The 22,255-nt window shown below is 42.6% G+C and overlaps 1 protein-coding gene across 6 annotated transcripts in view; it reads left to right on the top strand.

Moving 5' to 3' along the window:
• Positions 1–22,255, top strand: part of ATL2 (atlastin GTPase 2) — a 41,368-nt gene that overhangs the window by 3,461 nt on the left and 15,652 nt on the right. For 5 of the 6 annotated variants that reach the window (XM_085054445.1, XM_085054444.1, XM_085054442.1 and 2 more), the window contains exons 3-4: positions 16,989–17,266; positions 21,838–21,972. In XM_085054445.1, the coding sequence (XP_084910571.1) occupies positions 16,989–17,266; positions 21,838–21,972 (413 nt within the window). Of the gene's footprint in view, positions 1–59; positions 195–16,988; positions 17,267–21,837; positions 21,973–22,255 lie in introns of those variants that run through there. The other variant, XM_085054446.1, reaches the window with a different exon arrangement.

Here is a 22,255-nt window from a genome sequence, read left to right as displayed (position 1 = left end):
GCTCCAGCCCCGCCCCGCCCCGCCCCGCCCCGCGCGAGGCCGCGAGGCCCCGCCCCGCGCGCCGCCGGCGGGCGATAAAGGTCTCGCGGCGGAGTTCTGACGTCACGGGGAGTTAATTTTAAACCTGGACAAGATGGCGGCGAGGGACGCGGCGCGGCGCGCGGGCCCGGCCCGCCACCGGCCCGCCCCGGCAGGTAACGCGGCCCGCGGGCGGCGGCGGCACCGGGGGCGGCGGCGGGGCTGTGCCCGCGGGGCCCGCCCGAAGCGCGGGGCCGGGCGGCCCGAGGGCGCCGCGCGGCGCCGGGGGAGAGGCCCCCCGTGTCTCCCCCCTCCTCAAAATGGCGTGGGCGGCCGCCCGCCCCCGAGGGGCGGCGGGGAAGCCGCGGCGGCGGCCCCTCCGCCCGGCCCGCGGTCGCTCCCCGGCGGGGTCACCCCGCTTTCCCCGCTCTGCGGCCGGGGCCTCCCCCGCTGCGGTCGGCGGCCCGTGCCGGAGCGGGGGCGGCCCGGGGGCCGCTGTCGGTGACCTTATTCCCCGCCGCGGTGCGGCCGGGCTTCGCCGTGCGTTCCTTAGCCTCGTGAGGAGCGGGGGCTGCGGCCTGGAGGGGCCCAGGGGCGCGGGCGCTAGCGTTGCATAGTGCCGGGACCGGAGCCAGGTAGCCCGGAGGGCGCCGACTTTCCCGGAGCCCCGTCCGCTGGCGGAGCGAGCAGCGCCGGGCAGCTCGGGGACAGGCAGGAGGTGACTATCCGTGTCGGCCCGTCCCCCGCATGGAGCTGGTGCGCCCCGCTGTCAGCGCTGCTCCTGCCTGTAACCTATCCCCTGCTGGGGATGGGACATGGCTTTGGCTAGCTGTTTAGCCTCGGGTGTGCTGGAGTCTGCGCAGTGTGCTTCTTAAAGTGTGGTTATTTCTCGAGAAGGGTTGAAAGCTGAAAAGCTCGTAGCGGTCTGTGTGCCGTACGCTTGGCGAGGGGACACCTGGGACTTGGGAGGGTTGCACCGACTCGAACGCTGAGTTGGATCATGTGAGGTTTTTAGCGCTGCACTGGAACACTGAACTATTTTAACGTCTTTGTTGTGTAACTGTCACTTAATTTGGAAGCAGAACGGTTGGACTGGGCGCAATTAAACAAAACTTGAAAGATGCCGTGTGCCACGATTGGTTTCAGTTGCTTGATTTGCAAGCCAGCTAGAGATAGGGAAGTCTAACTGCACTATATAAACTGGAAGATACGGAGTGACAACTCACCTGGCTTGATTTACAGGAAGGAAAAGGCAGTGCTTCTGAGCATCAGGAAAAGTTGGATTGTGTTTGGCAGCATTGCAATTTGAATAATTTGAAAGAGCTCAGAGACTGAAATTGAGGATATGATACTGCTTTACTGCTCAAATACTGATTTCTCTCCCTCTCAGCGCTGCTCAGTTTTCTTTGATGGTTCTCTGTGTTTTCGCCACTGTGCCATTTAATAATCTCAAAGCATTAGATTGTTGCATAGTTTTCTCAAGGTCACAAAAGTGCCAGCACACCTGTAATAAATGGCCTTTAATTAGCTGTGTCATCATTAGCAGTGGAAGCATGCACATGTCATTCTTAGTTGCTTATGAACTTTGGTCATGGAACAACTTATGTGATAGGATCTGCATGTACAACTATGGATGATCTGTGCCTGCCTGCAGAAGGGCTTTCTCTACAGTGAAATAAAGCAGTGTGATAGCCTGGAATAGTTACAAGAGCAGCAGTGTAACAGGAGAGGCCTAAAACTCCTCCTGTACCATTACTAAGTGTTGCTTAACAGCTGTTACGTTCTTGCTTACCCTAAGATCAATAATCGTGTTACAGCACCTCCTCAAACAATAGCAGTAGCTCTTTGTTTTTTCAGCTGGAATTATTTTGAAAGCAGGCAGTGGAGTTGAAGAAGTTTGTAGTCTTTCCGTTTCACATTCACTTGCCTGCAACTTAAAAACATTTCTGAAATAGTTCTAGCACAGAGCAGTTTTACTTGAATTGTTGTAAAAGCATTGTTTTAAACATGACAGTCTGGTTTAGGAGGCCTGGCAGCTCTTGTTTGTGTTGGATGAACAGGAATGCTTAAGCCATGTCTTGCAGGAATCCTGATACTTCTTAGGTGTGTTGTGCCAACTGTAGTCCCCGTGGACTGGTTAAATATCAGTGATTAATATTTGCTTACTGACTGTACTAATAAAAGTATCACTGACTGAAGTGAGGTGCTGTGATACATGAGGGATTGTTTTCTCTTCCTGTCCTAATAATAATAGGGACATCACCTCATGCTGGCCAGTCTGGATAGGAACAGGTCTGTTGGAGGGGAGAAGAGCTGGGGATTTTCCTCCAGTGTAGCAGAAGAGCACTTATCTCGTGGTGCCAATGTCACACGCTCCCCAACTTTGAGTTTACCCAACTTCCAAACAGTTGTAATAAGCAGGTGGAAATGCAGATATAAATTCCATGTCCTTGTTGGTTTGGTAGTGAATCACAGTGGTGCTGGTCTCCAGCGCCAGCAGGGTCACAGGCTTCACTTCAGCACTATAATAAAAGTAGTTTTAACTTTGTGCCTGTTTTTAGTAGATGGTTGTGCATCTTATCACAGTCCATGGAAGTTTCAAGGACATTCATAAGGAAAACTGCCAAATTTCACTCAAACGTCACCTTACATAAGTTAGGTTTGAAGTTGCTTTTGTTCTTGTATTGCAGTTATGAACAGACCCCATCCCTGGGATGATTTTTGATATTCATGGCAGTCTTTGAGTGGGAAGTTTTAAACTTTCAAATCAGGCTGAACTGTGGCCTTGTTTTTGAATTTATTTAATTTCTTTTTTTGTGGTTGCTGCATGCCGTGCCTACAGCGTGATCTGTAAGCTACCAGTTTGAGTGCTTTTTTCCAACTTCTTGCTAAATGCTGCATTTACTTCTTAAACTTACTGTACCAGTTGTTAGTATTGTAGGTTTTGTCTTGCTTGGTTGTAGGTATTTATCTTTAACCTCAACTATCTAAGGTGAACAAGGCATAAAAAATACTTTCTAAGTTTTTGCATAGGCAAATATGCTGTATTTGTCATGGGTGAACAACTGAAAAATTTCAGAAATACTTATGTATGGTGGTTCTTTAGAGTTTACCCTTGCCAGAACATGACTGAGTTTCTATTTTATAAATGTTTTCAGCAACCTAAACTTCCTGAGATGTCCTGGAGGAAAGACAGAAGTAGCTTTCCTTGTTTTTGGAAGGTTGTTCTTGATTTGATACAAAGAATTATTTTCTCATCCTGTAGCTGGTTTTAAGGTCATGGTGCTGTGCAGGGAGTTGATTTACATGAATACATTTTTGGGGCTGGGATTTGTGTCTGAAAGACCAGAACAAGCAAATGAGCAAGTTTTAGAGATATGTGAAAACATTGCTCAGATTAGCGTCTGCTGTTAGCTGCAAAGAAATGACTTGTGAGAAATAAGTGATGTCTTTTAGGATAAGGATTATAATCAAGGCATTTCTTGGAGCAAATGAATACATAATAGGCACTTGTGTTCTGAGAACATTGGTAACTAACTTGCCTGACCTTTAGCTTCTGTTTATTTCTGAAATAATATATTTTCTGTAGTGTTCATTTCCAGAAGAGCAAGATTTGATGTGCTTGCCAAGCTTTTTGAAATGCTTTAAACATAAAAGTTGGAAGAACTTTTGAAGTTTCTTCCTTCAACTCCCCAGGTTGGAGGAAGGCATTTAAACTCAGAATTTGAACCACTGTCCACTTAAACCTGGAAGTAAGTCTGAGTAGTTAAGTATTTATCTTTCCCTCCACACTGCTAGTTCTAATTTGTCTGAATGTATCTCCTAAGACTTGAAGGTGACACCCATTGTTTTCTCTAGGTGTACAAATGAGATACTGGGAGATGTTCTAGGTGTAAGTTATTGCTGTTGGTGTTTAACTGGAGCTCTTGCTCTGCAGCAAAGCAAGGAGCTTACTGTCTCCCTCTGTGTTTGGGAGGAAGCCCACATCCCTGTTCTAGAGCCATCATTGTCTCCACAGGTTGTGTAAGCATGTGAACAACCTCCTAAAGTTATCTGTTCAGTTTGTCTGGAATCTGTCACTGAGAATTCTGGCTGCTCAAGGGGGACATTACTCCTTGAAGTAACAAGACCAGTTTATGTCTCATTTTAGTGTGAGAATAGTAGATCCTTGTGCTAAGTGGGGTCTTTGAAGCTAAATAAGCATCTCCTTCCATTAACTAAACAGGAAAAAAAAAGCTATGCTAATTTTATTATGGGTAGTAGCTGGCTTCTCTTTAAAGTTGGAAAAACTTTAAGTAGAATGTTTGCCCTGAAAGATGGCATTACTGAGCATCTAAGGCAGTCCAGAAGAAATTACCTGATTAAATGCAGGTAAGCTGGATATTGGAATTCCTGTTTGATGCCCACTTGATGAACTTATGAGGAGGACTAATAGGATATCAAGTGTATGGTGAAAGAGAAGTCCATTTGGGACTTTGCAGAAATGATTTATGAAAAACCAGCTTCTTCTAAAAGAGTGGCCTTGCTCTTGTCTATCATGGAGGAATAGGTAAGAGAACTGACAAATCTCTAAGACTGCATAAAGTGTCTTTTGGACACTTCTGTTCACCACTTGGTTACTTGGCCTCTATTTGTACCCTATATGAGGAATATTCTGATATGCTTTACTAGGAGAGGAGATGTCTCATGTTTTGTTTTTTTTTTTTTTCTTGTTCCAAATGTATTTTGAGCTTTATTTTCAGTGCAGATGACGAGCAAATGATGGTTGCATTTTCAGCCCTATGTACTGGTGATTTTTGCTTGGCAGGGTGGGGTTTGCTACTGCAGGTCATGGTAGGTTTCTCTTTAAGGACTGGAATAGGAGCCAAAATGTTGAAGACTTGAACTGATAAGAAGTTGTTGAGATTATAAACATGCAATGTAGAAGGCAATTTCCAGTGAATTGATATTTGAGAGTAGAACTTAATTTGCTCTTACGCAGTTGTTGCTCCAGTGACATCAGAATCAGGTTCCAGTCTGTAGTTAGTGTCAAATTATAATGCATTTATTTTCCCACCATCACCTCAGAGATAAGCATGTTGAATTTACAAGTTCTTATTGGTCTCAGTAAAATATTTGGAATGTCTTTTTGAGCAATGTATTGGGTAATGGTTTCAGGATAACAAGGGGGCTTCTTTTTTTTACTTGGAGTGAAAATTACAGAAACTTGTTGGAGAACGTGTGTCAGCCGCTTGTACTGACGTGTTAGGACTGCTTTCCCTATGTTGTGCATACTTGGAAAAGTTGTTCTCACCTCTTATCTTCTCCAGCAGGATGGTACTGCTGAGTGGAAGAGTAAGTGCAGTTATTTTAGCTGTCTCTTTAAACCCAATCCTGTGATACTACTGCCTGCAAGCTTGCTGTCCTGTTCCCCTCCCCTCCTCGACCTCTTCAGAATCAAAGAAAGGGTGTTCTGGCTTTTACTTGTAGGTGTTCATTTACCTTGGTCCGTGTGGTGTGATCTGCTTGGAAACGGTAAACTTTTGGGAAATAAAAGGTTCAATCTGTCAATCCTTTGCCTAATATGGAAATCATCACAGCCTTGATTTCAGGGGAGGAACAGTCACTTGAAGTATGTGAACTCCTAGGCATGGAGACAGAAGCTTGGCCTCCTTTAATGTATTGCTTAGACATAAAATAATAGTGAAAATGATTGCTGTAGAAAATGAAGTTAAGATTCTTGATATAATCAAATCACTTTCTTGAAGCAAGAAGTCATCTTGCTTTTAAGAGAATTAAGTTTCTTAAATACTTTGTAATCCTGAACTAAGGAACTGTTTTGGTTAAGATTTTAAACATTGCCTTGAAGCTGCCCTCAAAGCAGTTAACACTTATCTTACAGGGAGCAAAGTCTTAAGCTTGTCATTAGGATAGGAAGGGAATGCAGTTCAGAATTCTTAAAAGGAAATCTTTCCAACTGCTGGTATGTCAGACTTGTTAGCAAGTAAATTGTTTGGAAGGGTGCAGTAGGTAATGATTTTGAGGGTTAGGATGCAGAACTAGAGTATTTTCTAAAGCTAATATTACTATAGAAATAAACAGCTACTGAAGACTTATATGTTATGTGCTGAGATTTAAAAGGTAAAAACTTTTCAAAATAAAAGACTGCTGTGCAAACATTAAGAAATGCAACCTCTGCTTTCAATTTTTTTTCAGTAGAAAAATGAACACACTATCTACTGTGAACATTTAGATAGCAAATGTGATTAAATACTTGTAGAACCTTCAGATGCTATGAGAAATCCTGCTTGTGTGAGAAGACCCTTGAAATGCGATTTAATGATTTTGAAGAGGGTGGAATTTGGCCTGTGAAAGACTGAATGTTGTCCTTAGAGTCTTGGTCTAAGTACTTTGAGTTGCAGACATATCACTGTGTCATTAATCAAATATCAGACTGAGCTGTTCTTTAGTCTAATCTGTTGTTGACTTATTTCTGTAGTGCATTAGGACTAGATTAAACTTTTGTGAGCTTTGAAGAGGAGCACACTGCTATCTTTCTCTGTTTCTGTTCTTCTAATCCTAGCCTTTTCCTCCCCAGTGTTTACTTTCTCTACTGTAAGAAAAGATTTCATGGATCCACCAGATGAGGACATTAAATATGATCTACAAAGACTACAATGTTGGTTGGAGGGGAGTGCTAAAATACACAGTCTTTGTAGAGTTGTATTTCCCTCTTTCTTCTCCACTCAAGTGAAAGATGTATATTAAACCGTTGTGGTCTCAAGAAATGGTAGTCCTGCAGAAAAGCGGTTAGCTTGGCCAGATGTATTTAGACAAGTTTGAGAACTTGATGTAAAGAGAAGTAGTAAACAGCCCCTTTCTGTGTTTGTTCTTGTCAGGATGATAAGTGTGGCTTGCCTTACCTCTGAGATTGCTGACTTCTTTCCTTTCCAATCTATACCTCTAGGCTTGACTGGCCAGCAGCCATCAGTGTACACATGACATGGGCATTTCCTGTCCCAGAAAAATGTGTTTAAAAATCAAAAATGCTCCTGTTGTTAAGACTTGTTTTTTAGCAGTGGCTGATGTTTCTGTGGTAACATGGGTTGCGAATGATGTTAAAAATGCTTAGGAAAAGGGGTAGATCTTGAGCCCACTGAACACAGGTAGGTGTTGCTTGTATAGAACTGAGCTACTGAAATATGTGCGTTATAATGTCCTTGGGACAACTTAACTATTGATTTTAAAATCAGCATTTTTATAATCTACTCCGTAGTAGACACAGCTCTCAGCAGGTACAGTATTTTCAGTTGGTGTGTTCAAGGGAATTCTCCTCTAGTGCAGGAAGGACTGTGCCAAGCTCAAGGTCTTCCAGCCAGTTACACATCCTGGCCTATAGTGCTGACAGAGTGAAACCTGGGATAACCTCTGTTTGTAAGGGGAGGAAACCTTGTTCTTAAGTGAAGGTTAACAAATGTGGTGGCTACTCCAGCCTAAATCAGGACTTTCAGATAGAGACAAATCTTTGGCAACACATAGTCAGATCCAGTTACAGCCCAGTTGTCTACCCATCTTTGCAGTGTTATCACATATCACCAAGTCAGTTCCCACATGAACACGCTTCTTAACTGTACTTGTGAGTTTTGGGAGTCTGGAGAAATTTTCCAGCTTAACTAGGTTGTAGTCACAGAGCTGAACTTTTCTTTTGGCACCAGTGCCCAGTGAAGCAGTTTGTGCCTCCCCCTCAGTGGTGCTGGTGCAGCTGTTCCAGAGGCTGCAGAGTGCACAGAACATCACCTGGTGTTCAAGATAAGTTGGTGCTGGACCTGGGACAGCAGTGCCAGCACAGAGGGCAGCAGCCCTGGACTGTTCAACAGTACAGCTGAACTGTGCCCTCCAGAGGAGCTCTGCTGTTTGTCTTCAGTTCTAGTGCTCATTGGATTCCTAATTGAGGTGATACAGTTTGTAGGACACTGCTTGTATTGGATTGCTTTTTCTGCTGGTTTGGCTTCTTTAGCTGACTTGACTCTAAGCAGCATTGGATATGTGGCAAAATTAGCAGGAAAGGCAGTGTGGTGCTGCATGGTGCTGGAAATGGGAAAGAGTGGGAGAACCCCTGTGAGTGGGTGGTTAAGACTCAGCTGTGCTATTGAAACAGGCTTGAAGAGGCAGTGGGGAGAGTGGAGGAGGCAGTTACTGGCACTGTCCTGTTGGCAGAATTAAAGTACTTTGAGCTGTTGCCTTAACAAGGGATTTATGTGTAGTAGCAGCAGTGATGCCTGGCAGAGACTCAGGAGTTGTGGCAGTAGGTATGGGCCTTTGAAGTGTATGGACTTAGGTACTGTATAAGTTATTACGGGTTAGTTGCAGGAAAGGGATATGGCAGGCCAGGCCTGTTTCTCTACCTGCTTAGCAGCAGGGACTTTGATAAAAACTATTTTTGTTGTAGCTGAGCAAGAAAAATCTCTTCCTCCAGTAGAGATAAAGTAAACACATACAAAATGTGTTTTTTTGGTTTCAGTTCTCTTTAACTGTGCCTTGTGTGGAACTTTTTTCCTGTTTTGATTCACATAGTTGATCTGAGTGTTAATTGTGCTTTCACATGCTATGTTTCCTGTGTTATACTTCCCTTTCATCTGGTGGATGTCAGGGACCCTACCAGGTTAAGAACAGTTAAGAGGGGAGAAGGAGAAGAAACTGAAATACTCCATGGAGTTGTCTGAAGGTAGTTACTGTATCAGTTTTGCAAACTGTGTGATGTCGAGAAGACAGTTTTTAAAAGAAACCTACACTCTCTCTGTACTGGCCTTTATTCTTTGAAGTGAAATGTAGAATTCTGGAGTTCAGTGCTGGAAAAACTGACTGGAAGGCTCTCTTAGCTGCAGGAACTGAAAGAGAGGTGGGAAGCTGAATATGAGCTGAGGTTGGGCTAAAAGATCACTTTTGGTTGGAATCTTCAGCAAATTGTTAAGGTTGGAAAAGACCTCTAAGATCAGAGTCCAAGCGTTAGCCTGGTGCTGCTGTGTTCACCACTAACAGTGTGTCCCCAAGTGCCACATCCACTTGGTTTTTGAATGCTTCCAGATATGGTGATTCCACCACTTCCTGGGTCAGCCTGTTCCAATGCCTGACCACCCTTTCCATGAAGAAATGCTTCCTATTAACCAACCTAAACCTTCCCTGGCACCATTTGAGGCCATTTCTTCTCATCTTGTCACTTGTTACCTGAGAGAAGAGACTGCCCCCCACATCACTACAGCCTCCTTTCAGGGAGTTGTAGAGAGTGATAAGGCCACCCCGAGTCTCCTTTTCTCCAGGCTAAATTCCCCCAGCTGCTCCCGTAAGAGTTGTGCTCCAGACCCTTCACCAGCACCTTAGAGTCTGTCTTGCAGAGAGGGGCCCAAAACTGAACCCAGTATTTGAGGTGTGGCCTCACCAGTGCTAAGTACAAGAGGTTGATCACCCCCCTAGCCCTGCTGGCCATGCTATTGCTGCCGTTCAGCTTGCTAAAAGCAAAAAATAAAAGTTAAAGCCCCTTTGGCTTCCTGTGTTTCCTTAAACATATTGGTGTCCCTGACTGACAGCTTGTTTATCCTGGAAATGAGTATGAAACCTGACTCTTTGGCATACCTTCCTGCACAGCCAAAGGAAGCTCTTGCTTTGCTTTCTGCTGAACTCCTCTGTGGCCACAGTACAGATGCATCTTGGTGACTAAACCACCCCTGACTAGCAATCTAAAGACCAAACATGAGGTAATTGCAGTTGGCATCTCTTACCTTCTTTTCTCCCTATTCTTCTCACTCAAAATACTGATTTAGGTTAGCTGATCATTATTTAAATTATTGGCTGCTGACAGGAGGATACATACAAGGAACACAAAACATAGTTATGGCCTAAACCATTTAGAAAATACTGGCTTCTTGAGTGAGCAGCAACCTTAAATAAAATCACTCTGAAATACAAGCAGAAGTCTGCCTGGTTAGAATGTGAGTGGCCTGCAAAGATCCAGTTAGCTTTCAGTGTTCATGAGGAGCTGTCACTTGCCATTTCCAGAGTTCTTGGTGAACTAGGGCATTCTCAGATCTGGAGTATTCTCATTCCCATCCTCAAGAACCTGTGTGATGGGTAAGAAAGGGGAAAAAAGGTGAGGAAGAAGCCTTTTAGTGCTTTCACCTGCCCTTAGTGTTTTAATACAGCTTTCTTTGAGGGGGCTGGAAAAATACTGGTGAATCTTACTGTGGGTAGAGATCCTGTTAGGTCCTTCAGTGAGTGTGCTATTAATAGCTGTGATTTTTGGGCTGAGATGAAGCAGGATGAGAAGCATTCTTTGCCACTATCCCTACCCTGCACAATTTTTCTTGTAGCTACGGAGAAACATCTTTCTTACCAAGTTCACTATGTGCTTTCTGGAAAGCAGTCCTTTTATATACATTTTTTTTTTAAACTTACTGGGTTTGTGCTGCTTCTGTCTTAGTCTCTGCACATTTTCATTATATGAAGTTTCCCTCTCGCTTTTTGTCCCCATAAATGGAGAACACAAAATGCCATCAGTATTTATCAGTATTTTGTGTAGGGGAGAGGTGTCTGTTCCTGCATGCGTGCAGACCATTCAGCAGAGAAGCAATTTAAGGCACTTAGGAGTTGACAAGCCTATTGTTTGATTAGTTGTGGTGCTTCAGAGGTATCTAGGTCATCAGAATATCTTCTTTTTCCCCTTCCCTGGCAGAATTGTAGCTTCAGGTACTTCTTGCTTCAGTTCAGGGTTTATGTAACAGTTCTAGATGTGTCCCTTTAACATCCCATTGCCCTCAAGGAACAGAGAGAGTTAAACGTGTGTTCCCCCTGTATCCTGCCCCTGCTCCTCTGTTGGTCTTATTGGATGTCCAAACAAGTCTTTGGAACTTAGCTCATCAGTCCTATTTATAGCTGACATATTCAAAACATTTAATTATTTCTGGCCTTAAAATGAGCTACTTGGCACTATTTACTAGTCAGCAATAAGAAAGCAATGATGCATTAAGGTCTGTGGCAGCCCCATAGCTTTCATGTGAGTTTAGTGCATGGAGTAGGACTGCTGGGAAAAGGGAAGGACAATTTTGTGGCTTAAATCTAGTGTTTTGGTTTTTTTTTTCCCATAAGATGTGTCCAAATAAGGTTTGAAGGTTAGCATATTTTCTTTCTGTGCTCTGGAACTCACTTCAACACATGCCTACACTTTCCTCCGTTCACTACACCAAAACAAGAAACATTTAAGCAGTTTGTCTCCTTTCTCTCCAAGGAAAATTTCCTACGTGAAGCACTGAGAGAATGCCTTACATTTAAATGCAGTGCAGCAGTTTCCTCATGATAAATTATTTTAAGCTTTTGATTCAAGCTGTGAACTCCCTCAGGGTGTGGAGGTTGAACAAGATTTCAAGCGAGATGGTTTGAGCTTAGTGTAGCTCACTTCAGTTTGCTTTTAACCGTTCAGGTGGTGGTGGGGGAGCCTGTCAAGCATCTGTATTGAAATGTGAGCAGAGGACTTGAACTGCTATTGTATGGAGGCCAAAGTGTGGTGCTGTACAACATCAGGAAAAAGTGTTTGGGGTGCTGAAAGCTGAAGTGACTAGGGGTACTGGAAGTCTTGATTTGAAGTTGGACTTCTAGCAAAGTGCAGGTTTCTGTGCAAACAAGATATTAGGACTACCAGCTGGAAGATGTACAGCTTTATACTCTATAAACTCCTTGTGATGGAGCAAATGGAAGTACTGATGAGGGAAAACTACACTAATGATATGCTAAAAATCAAATGGGATAATTTGCTAAAAAGCAAATGGGATTTAAATTTATTTTAATATTGTGCTGCATCTGTGGGCAGTTGTTTGTGTTCAATTCACTGTCCATAGAAGCAGTTACTAATTGTGATTCAGTGCTTGTTGTTTAAAAACCTGTACTGTATCTAAAACCAACCAAGTTTAACAATAAATCTTGCTTTTTTAAAATGAAAGAATTGGATTATGTGTTTAAAGAGTTCAAGCTGTATTTAGGTTGAAACTTAAAGGTAACTATGTTAGTATTTTCTTTCAATTAATGTGCTTAAAGGGAAGAACTTGAATTTAAAGCAGACTGTCTCTTATTTTCATAGCATGCAGGTGTCTGAGTGTTTTCACTCTCATGTTCTTACACTGCAGGACAAGTAGGTCATCAGCTGCTGGCTGTGTACTTAGGGGAAGCAGGAATTAGCTTTTCATTTTACCTCATGCTTTAAGAAATGGGTTATTTAGTTGGGTTTGTTCAGTTGAAATACTGTCTGCATACACAAGGAGCTACTGTTCTCAAAATCTGGCTTAGTATTTCAACAAATGGTGCTTGTTCTGGGTACTTAGCTGGTGAGAATAAATAGCAGTCTTGCTGTAGTTGTTACTGAGTGGAGTGAGGAGTTTATAAGGAAACTGAGTGGTAGTATCTTCTCTTGGCTATATTTGCTCCCATTCAAATCTGTCTCCTTCTGTGTCTTGCTGCACAATATTGCTTCTCTTGTGTTTCCCAGCCTGTCTGACCTGGGTTAGGAAGTGATTTTGTCAGTCAGAGCTGTGCATTAACCCACAGGTTCTAATGAAATAGTTCAGGCTGGAAGAAGCCAAAATGATGTAGGAAGTGGTTGGTGAACAGCTACAGTAATAGGTGTGAATGGATGGCAGACTTCAGGGGCAAGTCCCCTTGATGGGCTTTTTGCATCATCTCCAGACAGAGCAGCAGATATGACCTTAGTCTGGAGTCTAAGTTAGTTCTGTATTACAGAAGGTCAGATGAACATCTTGAAAAAAGAAAAATACAGCTATGACTTTCTGTGCCTGCAACACTGTGCTACAAATTCTGTTGCCATATGGTTTGACAGATGAGAACACTTCCATACATATGAAAAGCCTGAGGGTCAGATCTTCTGTGCACATGGGAATTTCCAACAGCACAGAGATCAGTCCCACGAGTGAGATGGATCAATCTACCAGCCTGTCTTTAATACTGTGGCAGGAGGCAGTGTTGCCTCGCTGTTGTCCATGCAGAATGTGAAACATGCCTCTGAAACAACCACTTTCTGTGTAAATGTATTGGGGTGGATGTGCTGGGTTGGTAACTCCCTTACTGGGATGGAACTGGGCTTATCAAAGTTTTAAAATGCACTATAAAAAACAAACAAAAACCCCTTTGTAGCAGTACTGAAAGATACTGTCATGGAGACCTACAGAGGGATGCTACCATGAGCTTTGTGAGTCCGAAGTACTGTCCAGTTGGCTAGGAAGACTTCAGTGTAGAAGTGGTCATTTTGTGAATGTCCCCTCTTCTGAAGTTAGTCCTCATCTCTTTTATACTTGATTTGCTAGGACTGGACTACTGCAAGAACCTAGAGCAGTCTGTGGGCTTTAGGGCAAATCAGCTTAAATTCTGCATTTTAAGTAGTACACTGTGACTGTGCTGGTCAGGCGAGGAATGGGGGACAGCTAAGGAACAGGGCTTTGAGTTCTGAATTGCATAAACCTGTGGCCTGATTTGACCTGACAAAGCTGTTAGTGTGTTTATTTTATTAACTACTTTGAGAACTTTTGCAGAAAACCTGGACTGTGAAGGGGGAGGTGCTCCTTGTCCTGACCTTTGTTTCCAGAGGCTGCACTGAAAGTAGTTCTTGGAAGTGGAAATGTGATCTTTCTGCCCATGATACTGAAGCCTTCTAGAAAGGGTTCCTAAGTACTGCAGTGCTGCCTGAGACAGTGACTAGCCAGAGTGACAGGGTGAGCAGCCACAAAGCAGGGTAAAGGATCAAAAGAGGGTGTGATATCTGCTGAGGACACCTGTCAAGTTGGCATATGCTGATTATTCTGCTGGGACAAGCAGTAGCATTTGTACTATAGTTAACATGCTTGACCTGTGCAATGTCTGTCCTGGTAATTGCTAACTAGTTCAAAATCTTGAAAGGAGGGGTGTTCTCTGCCACTCGAGCATGAAGTTATCAAACCAGCTCTTCTGGATGGATCAAATTGCTTTCACAGCTGTCAGCACTGTGGTTCTCCACCCTCTAAAGTGCTTGATTGATGGCCATGATGGTCTTTTCTGTAGGTGGGTTGGGAACTTCCAAATATATTAGGCTGGCTGGTCAGAAAAATAAAAAGCCAACAAACCAACTTGACCCAAATTGAGCAAACAAACCCAGTTTGATGCCCTGGACTTGACTTCCCAATTTCTGCTGGTAAGTGAAATCTAACAGGAGTTGAGTAGGGTCTAGGATGAATCTTCTGTCCTGCTGCCTCTAAGCTAATGAGCTTCAGTAGTGCAGAATGCTGTTAACAAGATGTGAGTTTTTAATGGGCATATTGTGTATAAGCTCTTGATAGTACTATCTCCTTGTGATAGGGAGAATCTGCTTGTTTATAAATAACTAATGATAAAGAACCATTCCACTTGTTTGTTTGGAAATCTCCTTGGCCTGAAGAGGCTTTGAGTGGCTGTGCTCTTCTCTGGCACAAGGATGCTGCTACAGCTTGAGGTCTTTGAGGTCTGGCAAGTTTTGATGACTTCGGGTGGGACAGGATGGTTAATGTCAGGCGCCAAGTGAATGAAGAGAAGTTGCAGGTGTGGCTTCAAACCATTTTTCAGTCTGCCCTAGTTTACAAACCCAATACGTTACTGCAGCTGCAGTGTGCATCTAAATAAGAGAATGTAAGGCTGTTCTAAGTAACCAACTTGTTCCCAGGGACATGCCTTGAAGCAGTGGCTTTGAAACATTGTGTGAATATGTTTGTTGAAACACAGGCGCCTCTTCTTGGAGCTATCTGACTGAAATGCTTTTATCAATAGAATTATTCCCTTTATGTTTCTAGGCTGTGATGCTGGAGGCTTTCTTTCTGCCTGTCAAAATCTTCATCCCTTCGTACCGGGGCTATCCTCCCAAGTTTTCTGGCCTACAAAGGATCCTGCCTATATGGGGCAAAGCCTGTTTAGAAACTTTCAAAAAAGAGGGCTTGTTTAATATCTGGGAATTCAAAAGCTTTAGGCCAAAGGTGAGAGACTTTCCTCTGAAGTGGTGAGCAATATTGTGTCAATGTAGTTTGTATAGCTTGATGTCCTGTTAACAGATTTTCTTCTTAAAGTTATTCCTTCCAGTTTTCAGGCCTGCTGGTATAATCAATTTTTTTGGCCTGTGTTGTTAATGACCTTGAGTTAGGGTGATGCTGGAGACTGTTTTGCACACCCACTTGGATAATGTTGGTCTTTAGTTCTAGCTGCTTAGGATTTAAGCATTCAAGTATACTTCCTGTTCAAACCAAGTACTATGCCAGCTTAATATATTCAAATAATTTTTTTTAAGATTTAGTGCTGTTGGCCTTTGGGATAGCGCAAGGTTTGATGCTTGTAAATGGACACATCCTCTGTTATTTTGCAGTTAAATGAAATGTTGTCAGAGCTGGATAAGGAGACAGTTGCTGGAGAAACCTCAGGGTCACCATGTTACCAGTTTTTCAAATTCATGATACTGACTGCAGTGTCTCATTACATCCACAAAACAGTGTGTTGGAGCCCCATTCATAGGTCTTTTGCTGAGAATGGTATCTCACATGCAAAGTCTGTCAGGAATGGCTTGGCAGGTCCTGTGAGCATTGGCAGGTTCTGTGCCATGAATGAATGAAACTATGTGTTCCGTGGTGCCTCCTGGATGCATCCTGCAAGAGAACACTTCTTGTGGGCTGCTTCCACAGGAAATATCTCAGTGAGCAGCACATCAGGGGACTGGAGGTGGCTGCTGCCTTGTCCTGGAAATGCAAGCATGACTAGAAGGACAGTGTACTGTTTGTGATAATCCCAGATAAGTAACTGGTAGGAGGAAGGTGCCTTGATCAGGTTTGTGCACATGGGGCTCATATGGCAAAATGTAAATTTGTAGTGGGAGGCAGTTCTGTAAGCACAAAGTAGCTTTCCAGAAGCTTGCCAGGAAAAGTGGAATCAGGAATGGTAGAGTTGACTTCTGCTCTGTTGTGGTGCCTGAACAAGAGAGGAGACTTTGTCTTGGATAGGTTACTTTGGTTTTCTCCTAGGCCTCTAACCCAATTAACTTCTGAATTCTAGAAGTCAGGAAAATAAGATATTGGTACTATTACAGTGTCTGTCTGAACGGCTGTTTTACCTTGTCATTCATTAGTAACTTTAATCTGAGTTACAGTTTTTTCAGCTGTTAGATCCTGAAAGGGTTATTGATTTTTAAATGGTGTATAAAATAGTCTCTTAATTATTTTTAAAGAGTTGATACTTACTGTTACTCAAACTTACTTAGTAGTGCATTGTAGGAAGAATATGAAGCCAGAAACTGCTTCAGTGTTTTTTTGGTTTTCTTATCCCAGAACCGTTAGGGCAGGCACATGCTCAGGAGTTTGTCCTCTTGCAAACAGTGAATAGGTTCTCTAAAGTCTGTGCTGTATTGAGACTTGAAACATGTAGAAAGTATTGGAATTAGAGAGGAGCTTATTTACCTGGTGGCTGTTATTCTGGGGTTCCATACTAGCTCAGTAGTCTTGCTTGTACCTGTTGGCTAGCAAAACTGACAGAAAACATTCATTTCCCCCTCACCCCTACAGCAGTACAAAAATGCCCGTTTTTGGTCCTCTTTGGAGCTTGTTTTAAACTATTAATTTTTTTTCCAGATAAAAGGCCAATGATTTTTTTTTTCCATAGCTGTTACACTTAAGATGTCTTTAAAAGGGGTTTTGAAGCTGAAAATCAGGGTTGGGCTTTTTTGTGTGATTCCTTAATACATAGAGAATATCTGAAAGAGAAAAGATCTGAAATACAGGCTAGACACAAAGCTGATTAAAATGGTCAGGGAACTACTGTTGATCTCTTTGCACTCCCAAGAACATCACTCTTGCTGCTGGAAATGTAAACCCAGCTCAAGACTTCACTTAAAAAAAAATGTTTCTTGCCCTAAGCTCTGACTTACTGATGTGTTCTCTCCTGTCAATTTACAGGTAAGCTTTATGAGGAAGAAGAAGAGGACTCCCTGCCAGACTCAGATGCCCTGCCAGACTCAGATGACGAAGTGGAATTGGATAAGCCGCGCCCCATACAGATCGTCCTTGCTCATGAAGATGACCATAACTTTGAGTTAGATGAAGCAGCATTGGAAAAAATCTTGTTGCAGGAGCACATTAAAGATCTTAACATAGTAGTTGTGTCTGTAGCAGGAGCTTTCCGCAAAGGAAAATCTTTTCTGCTGGACTTCATGCTTAGATACATGTATAACAGGGTGAGTAATTTGGATTTATCCTGCAGGAGAAAACTACTTTGGCATTTTAGTCATTTACCTTTGTGTTTGTTAACTTGAGCATAAATATAGCTGGTCAAAATTTTCTTATATGTTGGGGGAGGAGAAGTCAGCTACTCTGTTTCTATGCTGTGAAGAAGGGTATTTAAGTGACAGTTTTTCAATGTACCTTTTCTTGGAGTTAGTAAGGGAACTTACTGGTGTCCTGATGTAAGTGGACATGAGAACTTAAATGAGGGAGTGTGGTGGCCTTCTAGTTGAGCTTTAGGGAAGGGCTTTTCCAGGTGGTGACTGGGAGGAAGCTTGCTTTGACTTTATCTCCTTGAATTATATTATAGCAGTCACTTGCCCTTTGTTGCAAAAGTAAAAGTCTTACCACATAGCTTTTGGAGGACTAAATCTGATGTATGGCAAAAAGGAGAAAGTTTCCTGCTTGCTGCTTGGAATGCATCTCTGAATGCAGTCCAGGAGCTCTTAAAATCCTTTTAAGTCATTGATTGATTAATGCCTGATCCAAAATTTAATTTCTTCTTTTAGTGTATAGCTTTTGGCTTCTGTTGTCTTGTGACTACTGTACTTTGAACACTTGGCTTATGGGGAGAAGGTGGAGTAGGGTCTTCTGTGAACATACACATCTGCCTGTCACAGGCCACATGTGGGGTGTTTCTTTTAGTCTGCATAGTGAATATTGATATGTCAGGTCAGTGTTTTGTTGCTTTTTGAAGCTCTTAAAAAGCCAGAGCTGATTTCCTTTTTTGGTCACTGTTCTTTGGAGCTAATTTGTGCTAGCTGGCTTAAGGGGAAATCAAGATGAACCCTGCAGTTATAGGAAATATGGGAGTTCTGCAGAAAAACTGCTGATAGTTGGCAGATAAAGACTTCCTTCTCTCAATCCCAGTAGTGCCTGCTATTGCATTCCTCTCACTGATTTACCAAGAGCTCTGGAAGAAAGACCCTGATGAATAGGGTAGGAGGAATACAGAGTAGCAAACTGGTGCTCCCAGCTTCTTGAGACTCTTTTAATCTAGGGAAGAAAAATGTTTCATATGATTTCATGGGTGACCTTTTGTGTGTGTATGTGTGTAAGCCCTATCTAATGTCCTGCCTGTGTTTAAAACAGAACCAGCCAAACAAAAAAGCCCCAACAACCCCTGCAAACAAAAAAAAAAAAAATCCAAGCTCCTAAGTACAGTGATCTGAGCAAGATGCTGGGCTGGGTAGAGGCGGTGCAAGTTCCTTTTGTAAACAGAAGGGCTGGGCTTTTAAGCAAATAGTCTTAACTTTCAGATTGTGAAATAAAACAAATGTTCACAAAGCAAAACAGATTTAAATGCTATTTCAGCCTTGTATATCAGGCTTCTCTGTTTCCTTTATCGTGCAGTGACTTTTCTCAGTTTTCTATAGATGTCCTCCAAAATACCATTTGTTTCTCTTACACTAAAGATGAAAGCAAGCCTGGCCATCTGCTCTAACAACTATTTCTTAGCAAAAGTAGAGAGGTCTTGCTCTCCATGGGCTGCTTCTGGCCAGGCATTTCCATTCTGGAGCTGTAATGCTTGCAGACCCTTGGTTGAGCTGATCCAACTCAGTGATGCATCAGAAGACACTGCACTCCCTGCACTTTGCTGAATTGTTTTTCTGCCAGCTCAGTGACGTAAATTGGCTTAGGGGAAGGAGTTTGACAAGCATCAGAACTGCTGCAAACTGATTGATGGGAACTGGGGGTGATGGAGGATAAATGCAACGCCTCCTCTTTGGAGCACTGTTGAGTTGTATGAAGTCAAGTGATGTCCTCTGCTTATCCAGATTTAGTACAGCAGGAGAGATCTTGGTACAGTTTTATACTACTTAGTCTGAGGCCTCCATCTTTAGTCAGACTGAATTGCAAGTCTCTTATTTTCTGTGAACTAAATATTGCATAGAGTACTAAAGCAACTGCATTCAGTTCATGCACCAGTCAAGCAATTTTGGGATGTCCTTTTATGTGGACATTAACATGCATGATGAAAAACTTGCCGAAAAACTTCAGAAATCTCATTCTCTTGTCCTAAACTGAGGGCAGGAGGTCATGTGAAAAAGTTGCCATTGTAAAAATCTCACTTGTGCCAGCTGAAGTCACAGGTAGGATTTTGGCATAGCAGAGGTTGATCACTGTCTTCAGGGAGGTGGACATGTCATTTCAAACATTGATCCTTAGTGTTATGATTGCTCTTTTGAAATGGAACAACAGCAGTTTTGTACTCAGCAAGCTGCTGCAAGGATCCTGTGATCTTAAGCTTTACTAAGAGCTGTGTGCAATTATACTTGTAAGTTTAGATTTTTAAGTTTGTTTATTTTTTTAACAGGGGTGTCACCTTCTCATCTTGAATTAATCTTCAAGGTGTGCTGTGTGTTAATGCACTAGGCAAATAAAGCTGCATTGGGCTTTTCCTTAGTGTGGAATAGACTTAGAGATGTTACCTTTTAGGTGACTGAACAAAATTGTAGTGCAGCTTCTAGCTTGATTTCTCCTGAGTGTCTTTCAAGCCAGTGTGATGGATTGGGACTTAAAATACTGAGATTTAGCTAAGGAAAGATGTAGGTAACAAGCTAGGAGTGCCTCAAACTGATGAAGAGGTCAGTCAGAGGCAGGCTTAAGTATATCATCCATAAGATGAAGCAACTTCAAGTGAAGTTGTGTCTATTAAAACACCAGAGTCCCCTGTGATAAAAATCATGTGTGAAATCAAATGAGGTCATCTTTAGTGCTCATTGATAGAGTTTTCAGACTGTTTGTGTAGTTTTGGTGTGATTTGTTAGAAACAGGGATAATGTCTGGACCAAAATGGGATAAAATACTATTGTATAAAGGAAAAACAGAACATACTGAATAACAGATTCTTTTTAAGAAGTCAAAGGCTGCAGTCCATTGACATGTACATGTGAAATACGATTCAGCATTGCCAAGCTGTATCCTGGAGTGTACTGCAGCACAAAGCAGGCTTGGAGATTTCACTTCTAGAGTGGTCTCTGGAAACACAAGTATCTTCTGGGATAGAAAAACTACAGGGAAAAGCTGTTCAGGTTTTGCTTAGTCTCTCTGGTAGAGGTGTTATGTGCTTATCAAAATAAACATACAAAAGGAACAAAAGCCAAACAACCTACCTGTAAAGACCTGTAGATTTCTTCACTTGCATACCTGTGTTCATTTTCTAAATATTTATCTGCTTATCTTACCTTTGTCTGATCCAAGTAGTAGAGCTGAGTGGAGCACTGTTAGCATTTGAGAGAATGCTGGTGCAGAATTGCTGGATTACCTTCATGCTGCTAAGCATAAGGAAAGTGTGCAGTTTTTTCCCCATCCCCCTTTAGAAATAAGCAGTTTCACTTAGTTGTTTTAAGTATTTTTGTTCTGCACAGCCCCTGGGTACTCATGCTGTGTTCTGAAATGCAAAGAAATGTCTTGAGCTGTTTTCTGAAAACTGCCAGCATGGAGTCAGCAAGGCAGAGCCCAGAGCCAGTGAATTGAGAAGTCTCCACTTTGACCTTCTCAGTGGACTCTTTCCTGGCTGATAATCTACTCTAGTTCAAATTCATTAAATGTCTCTTATACCAGCTTGCTGTGTTTTAGCCTGTGAAAGAAAAGGTTTTTCTGTAGCCCCCTGGTCAATTAAGCTGTTGTCTGTCTGCCACTTCTTTTGTGTAGGATTTCAGTGCATATAAACCTATCACAGTGAAACTTCCTTGGGGTACCTGCTCATCCTCTTTACTTGCCCAGTACATGAACTACATTTCTGGGTTAAATGTGCTCATATAATGGCTGGATTCTTGTGTGTGAGCTGCTGCTCTGTCCTTGAAGACCTCATTACAATTCCATCAGCCAGGAGTGTTAGCTGCCAACTGTACTCAACTCTTGGATAGCTTCTCACAAATTGGATAATGTCCCAGTAAAACTTCAATATAGATGGGTTGATTGACATATATCAAACTCTTAACCTGACCTTTTCTTTGTAACTGGCAAGTGTAGACTCTGTTCTTCTGGTCCTTGCCTGTTCTGTGTGGCTTCTGCAAGATGGCATTGGGAGTCTTGTACCGCCTTCTGTTAGTGCAGGGACTCAAATGCTTAGCCAGCTGTTAGTGAGGGGAAAGGGAGAGGATTAAGTTAAGATTAGGTGTTTTATCCCTTGCAGAGGTTTAGCTGTTCCTGAGTTAAAATACATGCTATTGTGTTTGAGTCGAGCTTTCTCAACTGTGAGGAAAGAGCATGAATGCTAAGTGGAACTCTTGGACAAAACTGTGCTGTTCTCAATAGCTCTGAGTGCTTGAGACTCAAAAAACTGTGCACATTTACTCTTCCATGACTGAAAAGTTATGCAGCCACTGAAATGGAGTGGTGTTGCTTTGTGAATGACCCTTGAAACACAGCAGAGTAGCATTGTGTTTTAATATTTTGTGTAGTGTTGTCAACTGGCTCTGATGAAAATATAATAACAACGTGGAAATCTGATAAAACATAGCATGTTAAAAAATAAAAATCTCCTTGGTTTTACATAAGTTTTTCTTTTGTTTTGTAGACTTCTCCTTGCTGGATAGGTGGAAACACTGAGCCATTGACTGGGTTTACATGGAGAGGTGGATGTGAACGGGAAACCACTGGCATTCAGATTTGGAGTGAAGTGTTTGTAATTGACAAACCTAATGGAACAAAGGTGAGTGCTTGACTAACCTTGATTTACTCAAGGTCTCTCTTGGAGGTGGTGTGGGTTGTTTGGTTTGGTTGTGTGGTGGGGGGTTCTTTTTGGTGGTATGGTGGGTTGTTTTTTAAATTTCTTTTTTAGGGTTTTTTTTTTTTCTATTTAGCAAAACAGACAGGCTGTGGATACCCTATCCTGGGAAGTGTTCCCAGTGAGGTTCAGTGGGGCTCTGAGCAACCTGGTCTAGTGGAAAGTGTCCCTGCCTATGGGAAAAAGATGATCATTAAAGGTCCCTTTC

This window comes from Lichenostomus cassidix, chromosome 3 (assembly GCF_008360975.1).
Source record: "Lichenostomus cassidix isolate B80296 chromosome 3, HeHo_3.0, whole genome shotgun sequence".
NCBI classification, from domain to species: Eukaryota; Metazoa; Chordata; class Aves; order Passeriformes; family Meliphagidae; genus Lichenostomus; species Lichenostomus cassidix.
The sequence above is the reverse complement of the archived record's forward strand: the minus strand, read 5'-3'. Positions and strand labels throughout refer to the sequence as shown.